Genomic DNA, 12794 nt, shown 5'->3' with positions numbered 1-12794 from the left:
ATTTTGAGAATTTCTTATATATGGTATGCATTTAATGGTAATGTCATATAGTCTATCAACAAAGTTTGATAAAATAGCGGTCAAAGCTCTCATATTTATTTTCCTTGCACAGCAAATTAACTTAACTGTTATGCTTAACATACATTATGAAAGATTTCTGAGTTTGGGTGTTCTCTTAAGAACACCAATGTAGTATACAATACAGATCCAGCTGGTTGGAACATTTCAGGCATTTTACATTTCACAATTCTGTCCTGCACTTCTCAATCTCAAGTTGTAAAAATAACTTTACAGCATAGGAATAGAATTTAAGCACGGTGGCATTGCTATTATTAAATCAATAAATCATACTCTTTGTAGTTTTTTAAAAACTTGGGAATAAGATAATGCAATTTTCATTAACTGTTAATAATCAGAACTAATTTCAATTAGATGGCATGACAAAAACCCAGGGTTTAGACCTACGGGATCTCAGTAACTGAAACCTGAAGAGCTACTGTGCTTGGGCTTTTTATATCTGTTAAGGTCAGTTTGAGATCAGTTTGAGCTTTGTATTTATTCCTCCCCACATGTCAATGTAAAGACATGGCAGTCAAATCTTAAACATGTAAAAAAAAAAAAAAAACCCACCTATATACTTTAACCTAAAAGCAGGCAGTAATGGCCACTGTCAGGAGGACAGAACTTCCAGTTTATGGGCCTTACCCCAGTGCTGTATAATAAAGAATATGATACTGTTCTATTAACATACTTGGACATGGGATCCCTTCACATTCTTTCGTTTCTCGTCCACTTCCAGTGCAATTCTTTCCCCCTAACTGTGGCTTGGGAGAATTACATAGCCGAATACGGGTGATGTTGCCAATTCCACAGGTCACAGAACAGGCTGACCATGGGGACCAGTGACTCCACGCCCCATCTTGACGTACTATAAAAATAACATGGATAGATATTACTTTAGTATTTGACCACATATCACTCATGACTTCAGTCATTAATAACAATTATTAAACACGTACTGCGGTGGTCACATTTCCCAGGGTTGCATGTTCTAGTTTGGATTGAGGAGCCAGCACAAGAACTACTGGTGGCATCACATGATCTTCCACGTTGTTGGGTTCCAGGGCCACAGGTTACAGAGCATTCTGTCCATTCAGACCATGGGGACCAACCAGCTTCATTATCTAATGCTAGAAGACAAGGATGTGAGAAAGAAGAAATATTTTTTAGAATATTAAGATAGAACAAGAACATCTTGACAAAGAACAAAAATGGACGATAATGAAAATTTGATCTCTGTCTCCTAAAAGAGTAAAATGTTACTTACGGAAACAGACAGGACAACACTCTCCCTCAATGAAAGCTGGGCTGTCACAATGCACAGTCGGACATGTAATCTGATGACACACTGTTTTTGAGCTCTGTGTAGAGAGTGATAATTACATGTTCAAAAAGGCTTCAGTTTTTATTGCTATACATAAAAATACTATTACGATTTCAATCCACAAAGTTTATCTACAGCTAATAGGGTGGATGGCACTTGGTCCACTGACAACTGTTTTAGTTAGGATTTCCCCAAATTTGGCGTGATTTCCTTTTACTTGATGATGTGTCTACAGTAAAGTAAGTGAAAAGAAATCTCCTGAATGGTACAAAGATGGCAAAAAAAAAGACCAAACATGACGGGTTTTAAACCCTACTCTATCTAAAAAAAGTTGGCTTTAGATATACTTTAAGACAAAGTAGTACAACTTTTGTAAACTGTGGATTGTGTTCTAATACTTTAAGGTGGAAGTAAAGGAATTTTTTTTGTAAAAAATGCCAATTGGTAGGCTTTTACGGTGGAAGCGACTGATGAAGTCTCTTCTGCCATAATAGCTTCTTTCTACCATTTGGCAATGTTTTTATTTCTGTGCCCTGAGCAGTGCCTGTGCAGCACAGCCCACAGATCCGCCATGCCGAGATGAAGTAACTCCCTCATGCATGTGCATGCAAATCCTTTGTTAGACAATCTGCGGGCACAGTATAGACAGGGTCAACTTGGTAAACATAATTTCCCACAGACCCCTTGCATTTCAGAGGAAAATTCAGTTTAGAGAAAAACATTTATTTAATAAAAGAGCAAATAATATGTAAGCAGAATTTTTTTTAAGTTATGGTATGTGAATCAGAACATATAACAAATACAAAATAGGTGTTATTGAAAAATGGCTGCAAAAGTGTGAATACACTTTAAATAGACTGCATCGGTGCATCAGAACACACAGAGGATATGCATCTGTGTGTTGCAGTATAGTATAGCACAGGTGCAATACATCCCCCTGTAGATGTGCATTCTGTGCAACTAACTTTTTTTTAAAGGGGAGACCCCTGTTTATTTATAACTGCATGATGAGCTTTACCTTTTGTTTTTAATTCTTTATTTTAAGTTATTCAAGTTTTATCATGCATTGCAGCAACACTATGGTGTAAATGAACCCTTTAATTGGCTCTATTATAAAACTATAAAGCTATAATACTGTGCAAACTAGTACATTATGGATTTAAGCTTCTAGCTTTTTGTTTGTTTGGGGTTTTTTTTACAATAAAAAAATGGAATAGCGCACTACATGGAGCAACAGCTTCTAGAGAAATGGTTATTACAGCATCGGATCGTGGACTCACAGTGTTACAGGACCGCTCTGTTCTTAGAGCCACCTGACCCTCTGACGTCCGCTCTGCGTGTACCTCCCACTGCTGCTACGGCTCAGCCTGGCCAGCTGAGTCCGTGCAGACGACAGCACTTGTCCCCACCATAAGCCACAGTCCACCCAGGCACCCACCCATCTACTCCTTTTTATCCCATTTGCCTGTGCCAAAGCTACGTTTGAACAGGGATACCAGTGGATCTCTCCCTGAGACATGGTGACACCCTAAACGTGAGTGAGTTTTGTACAATATATACAGTAGTTGGGGTTTTTTTTAGTCGCTTTACTTCCACTTTAAGTAACCCGTTGTGTTGCGATATATATATATAGATTTTTTATTGGATGTTTTCAGACACACATAGATTTGCAATAGAGACGTAGGTTTTGTTTGTTTATTGACAGAGAGCTGGTTTTACACAATGGACGGTGCCTTCTTAACAAACCAAACTGTTTTTTGACAATGGTGGGGGCTGCCCTGTATTGTTTCCCCATTATTCGTATCACAATGGGATGGTGATGTGGTTAAGCCTTGTGTAAACAGTCATACCTAGGTTGGTCAAGACTCAAATCAAATCTGGACTACTGATGGCAATTTATGATAGCTAGAGGTGGGAAAGTGAAATGCATGGTATTTCACTTATATAAAAGTTTAGGGGGCAACACCCACAAGTGGGAGGCCATTTTCTCCCAGTAAAACCCAGTAGCTCAAAGGTTGAACAGGACTTCACAGGAGGGGAACAGTACAAAAGGACATCACTCTAATACAAAGGATTTAGCAGAGACTGCAACGAGAAGCCATTTTCTCACAAACGCCTAAGTGCCAGGGAAGTCCTGTTAATTACGGAATTTACAGAACCTGCAGCTTGAGCTAAGTACTATTTTAGTGTTTTGTCTCTTAGAAAGCATTACATGTACTAGAAGATAGTGTAGTGGGTGCATGTGATAGTTTGTTTGTAGCAGCCTGTATGTTTATGTTTTTCTCCTGTAACTAAGTTTGTACACGCAGCATTTTCGCCAAGTAAAGTACTTTTAAATGCTACTTGGGTCAGTTTCCTTGAGCTTTACTGCAAGAACAGACAACAAAATAGAAATTAAAGTTTTGCCAAGCTTTACATCTGGGCTCATCCTTGGGATAAGCTTTACGTCTCTGGGATTTGTAGTCCAGAGCATTACACCCGTTCAATGTCACACAAACTGACAAATATACCATTATCTTATTTTGTGGAATAGTTACCTGACATGTGCATTTGGTACAACTGTCTACAATCCAGTCTTCATTATCACCAAAGACACGTCCATCCTGCCAGCACACTGATTGGTTCTTTAAGGTTTTGTTGGGCCCAATCAACTCCCACAGCTCCTGGTTTTCTTCAGACTAAAATGAATAGTGAATTAAAAGTAGTATTAAAACTGTCTTCTACCTATGAAGAATACAGCTGAAAAAACCCGAAGACATGGGAAATTCTAGCATTTGAAAAAACAAGTTACAGCTTTACAGTGGACTTATGGAAGAATAAATATCCTAATAGGATAGATAAATAAACACTAAACTTTTAGCAAGTTGTGATAATATATGCTTGTCAATACTTGTTGGACACTGCAAAAGTTTGTAAGACAGTTTATAATAATCATTCTAAGTAAGTAAGGTGTGTTATTCCCTGTCAATGTCATGTCAGCCAGTATTAAATGCCAGTCTGTCTTTATGAATGTTTTTATGTATTTATATGACTATACTTTTAGGCTAGGTTCACAACAGATGCAGTGCGTTCCGACCTGATTCTGGCCAGAACGCACTGCATCGCATTGTAGCCGGCTCACTTTTTTGTGGGGCAGGAGGGGGCGTGACGGGCCATTGAAGTAAATGGCATCGTAGCCACGCCCTCCGGCCGCAATGCGATCAGCCGCACGGGATCGCAAGGCACATTGTGCCTGCGGTCCGGTGCGATCAAAATAGTGCTTGCAGCGGTGTACATCAGTATTATAAAGAATAATGCATAAGCAGTGTTGAACATAAATACCATATATTTCAATTAAGTGACCACTGAATTCCTAAACATTTAACAGTCATTATTTTAATGAGTTTAATTTTCTGTATTTAATATAAATTGATGGATTAACTATATTTACCACTTTTTGAAGGTTCTCAAGCAGGTTATTGACAACAACACGCAGCCCAGAGAGTTCGGTGAACATAGTGCCTAACTCATCACAGGATCTGTCACAGAAGTCTATCTGTCTATCTTCTTTCTTTCCAACATATTCAGTGAGGGGGGAGAGGTGGATCATTTCTGTTTTTTCATTGATGACATTGTCACCTAAGAAGATAAAAGTTTTTTAAAAATCAGAAGTTCAAAGTGGTTTTCATTTCTTAACAAAAAAGCTAACTGCCAGGGGTTGTATATTGGAGAGATATCAACAACCGTCATTAGTCTACAGTTCAAGGGGTTTTTCACTTTTGTTGTTTATAGTGGAAAGCCCCTGTAATAATACATGGTTTTAAAACTGATAGTCCCCAAATAAGAGAGAGGAAGAGACTGTCATGCAAACAAATAATAAAGTGCACTACCCAGCTGCAAACAGGAGTAGACACAGTAATGAATGCTCTTTTGTTGTTACGTGATGTTTTTTAGTTTGGTTCTACAGAAGATGACACTTATTGGTTTATATTGCTACTAAAACATTCATAGAGGACTCTCATTTGAATCCAGTAGTCATACTAAGATTTACACTAAGTTTCTTTGGATCCAGAAATTAGAATGTAGTTCTAACTTGAGGTTACTTTTATAATGCACATTTCTGTGCAATTAATATGTGTTTATGCATATTATACTGTATAAATGCAATATATATATTGAATTTGTCATTCATTTTAATGTGCCTGATTAATGTGCAAGATGTCCTATAAATTAAAAATGCACTTAGCAGCAAAGTTATCAACTAGCCACATAGGAATGGGAGTTCCACTTAAAATGTATTTTCTTGCAATAAAATGCAAGTGTCTTACTACAAAAAAAAAAAACATGTGTGAATGCATCCTAACTCAGGCAGGTATATGATTAATGGATGGGAATTTTATTTGCTGTCCTTCAAAGCCAGCTGTCTTGTGCCACCCCCCACCTGATCCAAATGACTGTCTAGCCTAAGTGTCACAATAACAATTTAGGTGTCATAACCACACAAAGCACACCAACACTGGAAACTGAGAGACTGAAAGTAACAATTCAAACTAGTACAACTAGAACCAATAACTGTCTGCAAGTAGTGGTATAAGATTAGTCAGCCTACTCTGCTAGTTTGGTTCTGGGTGTATGGATCCTGACTCAATGAATTGTAACTGTGAACAGATTACTATTCCAGCAGCAAAATTTACAGTCTGCACAGGATTAGCAATAATGAGGACCTATTATTAAACACAATAATGTGTTACTGTTTGGAGAAAGATATATGGATTGTTCAGTGCTGCTTCTGGCAGTCTTACACCCTGTGCCACCGCTTATGTTGGCCATGCAGAAAAGTGATCAGGTGTACATGTAAGACCATCTTTTCAAAGATACTTGCATCTGCCCCTTTTCCAAGTAGTGTTATCGCAGATATTGAGGATGCTTCTAAAGACCACTCATTCCAAGCTTTCCAGAGAACTTTGAAGAACATTTGAATGAAAACAAGTATCCATTAGTATATTGCGAATTTTATGCAGGGTAGACTGAAGCAGTTCTAAAGTGAAAAAGTCTACTCGAAGATGCCTACAAGTACCTGTAGATGTTTAGTCTTCTCTGCTTTGTCTGAATGTCCTGTCGATCTTCATAGTGCTGAAGCTTGCCCACCTCCCAGACATTCCTTTTGGCCAATGTGGCAGCCATTCATAGTAATAGGCCAATAGAAATGTGCGGGCATGGGATTTAAAGCTCCGACATTAACCAGAAGTGTCCCAGGATTGCCCGATTAGAAGAGCCCAGTATTTGGGTGCAGCAGAGCATATCAATAGCTGCTTAAGGTATGTGCAAGCACCTATCAACAGCATTCAGTATTCATAAATTGACAGAGTCTCTTTAAAGTGTAATTGTCATGAGCGGCATATGTGGGCTTTTATTGCTGACCTCCAGAAAATGTTAGTTGTCAGGCTGTTTTTGCCTTGCATGAGTTATAGACCTGAAACAAGTATGCAGAAAACACATTCAGAACTCCTTATGTGCAAACTTGCTAATTCAAGTACATAAAAAGAGTTGAAGCCCAGAGCAACCCTACAGAATCCAGACTACTGGCATGTGCAGAATGTGGTCAGCAATGGTAGTCGACATAGGTTTTCTTTTAAACCTACAGTATATGGTAGGATACAGTTCGAACACAAAGTTTATATTTTAGAAAGCAGCACACATAGTGATAAGTAACTATTGTGAGAATTTTTTATGGTGGTTATGACTTTTAAAATATGTAACCTTATGTATCTCCTAAACTCCAAACTTCCCTCTTGCCACAACCGCTGAAATAGCAGAATACTTTACTGTTCACATTTCAAAATATTTAAAGTTCTGTTCTTCAAAACTGCTGGAATCCATTAAAATTGAACAAGTCTGCTGTGTGGGAGGGTTTTTTTTTAATGTCCTCAGCTGTTGTTTATTCCATAGTCACAGGCAAACAGTGAAGTAATAATGTACATAGCTGCTGTTTGTTTAAATGGTCACACATCATTCAGGGCTACAGAGCGTCTTAGTGGAAAACACTTCCATCTTCTCAGATAGGCCTTGTTCACATCTTCAAGGAAGGACACTCTGTTATCAACTTTAGAGATCAGAAACATTGCAAAGCTAGGTGACGTTAAAGGATAGCTAAATCCAAGAACAAATATGTAATATATTGCAGGTTACTAGTCCTTACATGTGGTGGCTGCATTCATTTTATTTTTCAGGCTAAGACATTTTCATTTTGAGTTTAGATATCCTTTAACAAGAGCAGTATGACTGATCTTGTGCTCTGACCAGTAAAAGCACTGGTGACATATCAAATCTACCATCTACGGAAACCAGTCCATAGAAGGGTTATAACTAGAGGCCTGTCATTACTTACTTAAATTACATACCGAATTTAACACGTTTGAAAATGTGGGATGCCAAAGTCATGAATAAAAGTTCTGAAGAATTAAAAAGTCAAATAAAGAAATAGGATTCTTAGGAATGAGAAAGCCCAATAAAGCTTTACATTGTAAGGACAAATTGTATGCTATAAAACTGTGTAGAAATGTTATCAATATTGAACATTTGATTTATATAAGTAGGCTCTGCTTCTTTCCCCTACATGTGATTCACTGATAACCAAACTCTCATTGGCTACTTGATCTGCATGGGGTCTCATCTTTCTCCTCTGACAGACTTCTCCCACTTAGCTTTGTCTTCTGTGTTCATCTGGCTCCCAAGATTGACAACCCTATATCAATGCCTCCCCATCTGCTGCAAGTGACTGTCTTCCTTTTGCCCCCTTCCTTACCCAATGCCCTTCTGTTCAACATATTTGACTGCTCCAGTGTGCATGATCAAAACACCCCACTGCCCTGTTCTTACATCACTCGTGTGCGTTGCTCTTCCTGCAATCTCTATTATGTATTACAGTACCGTAGCTAATATCACAAAATTAACTATGCTGCTTTTAGATAGGTTGTGTTAATGCTTTTTCATGGAAGACTGTAAAATATTTAACTGATAGAGGGATCCTCATGACCCCCTACTAGTTCACTACAGCACTGAATATTTATTAAAAAAAACAATAATCAAGCTTAGGGTGCTTCCAGCTTTTTCTGTCTGCAATAGCCACTGAATTGAGAGACGAGGCAAAAACCAGGAATGAGTATAACTCAGCACATTTTGTGGGAATTCCTAAACCAGTAGCATCATGTTTCAGTCAATAAGGGTAAGGTGGGGGTAGCGGTTTATCAGAATAAAGTTGTGTATGATGATGGGAAATAAATCCAATAAAAATAATTGCTGGCCCCAGCTAAAGTAGCAATATAAAATGGTGGATATTGATAGAATTCAGGACTGGTTGCACATAAAAGACATTAGAGCTGTCTGGGCTTTATATCATAAGGATCTCTTATGTAAAAGTCCTGGCAACCCTTTCCTATAGGCAAACTGTCTACATTCATATATGCAGGCACATCAAAATGTAGGATTCTCTGCAAAAAAAGATTAGATTAATTAAATTAACTGCATTTTCCTGAATAATGAATTACCAGATTCAAGTCTAGCCATCATTCCTGATGAGGATTTGCTGAAAAGAATATTTCCAGAACTCCCCACTCCTGGCATTCAGACAGCCACGTAACCTCAGACAGAAATTAATAAAAAGGAAACTTCACACAGACAATAATAACAAAGACAGAGGCACCAGACTATGCAGGCATTCACTCTATAAACTATGTGTCCAGATCAATAGCTCAGCAAATGTATAGCAGAGAAAATGTGACATTCACCATCAAAGGCTCCTATAACTGTACATTTTAGCAATACTGTGCACAGTATATGATAAAGTACAATCTGTGAACGTATAAAGGCTGTGACGGCAAACTGGGGAGAAGGGCACAGCTAAGATGGTAAGAGCAAGGCACCTTATGTTGCCTGTTGCACAGTGGCTGCATAGTTGATTTTGGGTGAAAAAAGGTATGCAGTAAGACAGTAATAGAGCGTAAAGGACAATTTTCCTAACACACTCAGCAGAAAGTACATTTAAGAATAAGTTCTTCAGCATACACATGTACCTTATGTCACGTCAGAATTAACATAATTCATTATCAAATCGATTTAACCCCCCTGGGCAAATAAAAACTGGCACAGTAGTCTTTGGACACTCATCTATAAACAGTGTAATAACCATAGAGTCCTTAAAGGATATATATAAAAAAAAAACCCACAATAAAACAAATTAGAATTTAAGGTTTTACCAGTATGCTAAGAGAAATATGACACAACACATTAAATCAGAACTTCACTTATCTTTTTGATACCACATACCACACTGTGCAAAACTCAGATTAATCACAGTGGTCCAGCGGCACACACAAAAAAAGTTCCAATATCAATATCTCATTGACATGTTTATATGAAAACTGTCACATCATGCCATCGTAGGCTAATGTTTCGGGAACTCGCAGGGACCCTTCATCAGAGCGACATAGTGGGGGTGATTTACTAACCTAAACATTTTATATGAAAACTGTCACATCATGCCATCGTAGGCTAATGTTTCGGGAACTCGCAGGGACCCTTCATCAGAGCGAGTGGGGGTGATTTACTAACCTAAACATACACACACACACCAGGTGTGTGTGATTTTCACACAGCAAAACGTATTTATCAACCAAAAAGTCTCTAAAAGCATATTTCCACTAATGCCATATATGGAAAAATCATGCACATGATGCATATATAATGCTGCTTCACAGTTTAGACAAAAATGGTTAGCTCATGCATTTACATTCCTTGCATTCATCAACGCAAGCAACACAACATAGAGCTAATTTACCCAACATCACCTTGGAATTCCTTCAGGGCTTTGCACAACACACCTGCTGGGTGTGTACACATTACAAAGGTGTTTAGATTCCACCCATAGATCATGCTGGGAGGGAACACACTGCAGAGGTGTATACACGTTCGTGGTGTGTTTATAAGGTTAGTAAATCAACCCCAGTGGCTCACTATGTCGCTCTGATGAAGGGTACCTGTGAAGTCCCGAAACGGTAGCTTCTGATTACATGACTGTAAAAAAAAAAACCCAATAACAATAAGACATTGATACTGGAACTTTTCTTTGTGTGTGCCGGTGAACCACTGTGATTACTCACATATTGTACATTCACATCCGTCCCTGCCCTCAAGGAACTCAGACTCTGAGATCTCTATCTCACATGCACACATACTAGGGCCAATTTAGACAGGAGCCAATTAACCTTCCAGCATGTCTTTTGGAGTGTTACAGGAAACCGGAGTACCAGAGGAAACCCATGCAAGCACAAGGACAAAATGCAAACTCCATGCAGATAAGTGTCATGGCTGTGATTCAAATTGTGGACCCGAGTGCTACAAGGCAGAAGTACTAACTACTAAACCACAGGGTTGCCCATGGCTACAGTTGCCAGTGAAGTGCCGTACTCATGGGGGAGGGAATGGCCAAATAAAGTGGGTGTGGCTTAACTTGTAGTGTTATTCCTATGCTTTACAAATTTTTTGGACAAAATAGGGCCATTAAGGTATCAGTGGAAGTAAAAAAAACCCAATTAATTGGTGTTACTGAGAGCAAAATATACCCCAAATTGTAGATGTAATCACTGGTGTTCAGCAGGTACTTATATGAATACACACTTTCATCCAGCTGCTCTGAGGCAGATTAAGACCAAACAAGGTCTTAGGCAAGATGATAATTTTTAACCCCTACTTCTATTTTAGTTCTGAGTGCTTGAATACTAACCATATTGAGCCACAAACATCAAAATGGCAAGAACAGCAGCATCAGTTAGTATGTTTATTTCTTGGCAAACAATCAGATCATAATTTCTTTCCCATAGCTCAGTATGGGAAAAGTAAAATGAGGACAATAAATAACACAAGCTGCCTGAGCTAATTCTTCTGGCAGACACAATAAAAAAAAAAAACAGACTATCAGTTGAATATCTTGAATAAACTCTCCACTTTTACCCCTTTTTCCTGAATTCCCTTCTACATTTTCAAAGTGACTTAAATCTAACATTTAAAAGTCTCCTGCCTTTTCATTTTATGAATGCTGCTCCTGCCATGCTGAAAATGCTATTGGTAGGGTCATATGAGTGCCTTGGACAGCACTGCAGAATATGTCAAAGCTACATAAATGTATAATAATAAAAGTGTGTGACTGTGGTGGAACATTAGAAGGGTCTGATAATAGAAGTTTTCACACAACTTTCTCGCAGGATTCTCACATTTTTTCGGTTGAATCCAAACATCTGAATGTGTAAGCAAGGCTGTCCCTATAGTGAGGCTGTTGCCTCAGGTAGCATCTCTTTGGATCCCCGGGGGGGCCATCAGTCAGATTGGCATGGCCACTCTGCTCCACAATGTGCCTGTTGCCCCCTTTCTGGCCAGAGCATCCCAGGTTGCTACAAGCCACGTAAGGAGATGTGGCCATACATCACTGGATGCCAGATGATGCAGAGGCCACAGCCCTGCCTCCCAATGCCCCCCTTATAACGTGCACAACCACCACAACCTCAGGTAGCAAAAATACTATGGACACCTCTCTGTGTAAAGCTTGGGAGGGAAACTTGTGTCGAAACCTTTATAAAAAGACCCCAGAGTGTAAGCTCCTCTGGTGCAGAGCCTGTTGTGAGTAGCTCAGTGCTTTCTGTATTGCCTTGGGGAAATGTCCAAGCCATATCCATTAAATGGATATTAATAATAGTTTGTGACTGTGGTGGGATATTAGAATGCAAACTCCTTTAGTGCAGAGCCTCATGTAAATGGCTCTAGGTTCACTTTGCAATGTTTTAGGGAACTATATCAAGAACTATATCAATGTTTAATAATAACAGTGTGTGACGGTGGAGGGAAAGCAACAGTGTATCTGCAAAGGGCAGAGGAAGCGTGACATGGTCTCTTTAATGTAAATAGTGAAATGCTCCACAGTACTGTGGAATACCAGTAAAATAAAATTTGTGTCCGCCACCATACACAGGAACTGCAGTTGCCAATATAGAAACTGATACCGGGGAATGTACCTATAGTTAGTTACAGCTCAGTGTGAGAAAAGAACAGAGGCAGTTTATAGCATACTTCTTCACTTCTCACACCATAAATCTGCTGGAGTTACGGACTTGGTAAGCTTTCCTTCCTTATGTGTAAATTCTAAGCAGCCCTATCACTCTAATAAAAAAGTCTTACTATGAATATATATTCTGCAAACTGTCCCCAGGATACAAAGTTTATTGAATAGAAGTAATTTGTATTACCTTTCTTGGTGCTGTGGCTCTAGAGCTAGCGTGGTTGACACCTTGCCCCCCGCCCCCCTCACCCCACTGCTGTCCGACTACACTGCCCAATAGGTAATAAAATCTTAATGAGCGCTGATCTCAGACACCAGGCACTT

At 38.9% G+C, this 12794-nt stretch overlaps 1 protein-coding gene across 1 annotated transcript in view; it reads right to left on the bottom strand.

Annotated features, from left to right (window-relative positions):
- Nucleotides 1–12794, bottom strand: part of THBS2 (thrombospondin 2) — an 89028-nt gene that overhangs the window by 41702 nt on the left and 34532 nt on the right. Inside the window, exons 5-9 of the mRNA XM_018559982.1 lie at nt 4815–5002; nt 3922–4062; nt 1328–1421; nt 1020–1190; nt 752–928 (exon numbers count right to left, since the gene is read on the bottom strand). Of these exons, the coding sequence (XP_018415484.1) occupies nt 752–928; nt 1020–1190; nt 1328–1421; nt 3922–4062; nt 4815–5002 (771 nt within the window). The remainder of the gene's footprint in view (nt 1–751; nt 929–1019; nt 1191–1327; nt 1422–3921; nt 4063–4814; nt 5003–12794) is intronic.

The sequence above is a fragment of the Nanorana parkeri genome, unplaced genomic scaffold, assembly GCF_000935625.1.
Source record: "Nanorana parkeri isolate BGI_ZX_2015 unplaced genomic scaffold, ASM93562v1 scaffold424, whole genome shotgun sequence".
Classification (NCBI taxonomy): domain Eukaryota; kingdom Metazoa; phylum Chordata; class Amphibia; order Anura; family Dicroglossidae; genus Nanorana; species Nanorana parkeri.
Note: the sequence above shows the minus strand (reverse complement) of the source record. Positions and strands in the feature narration are given on the sequence as shown.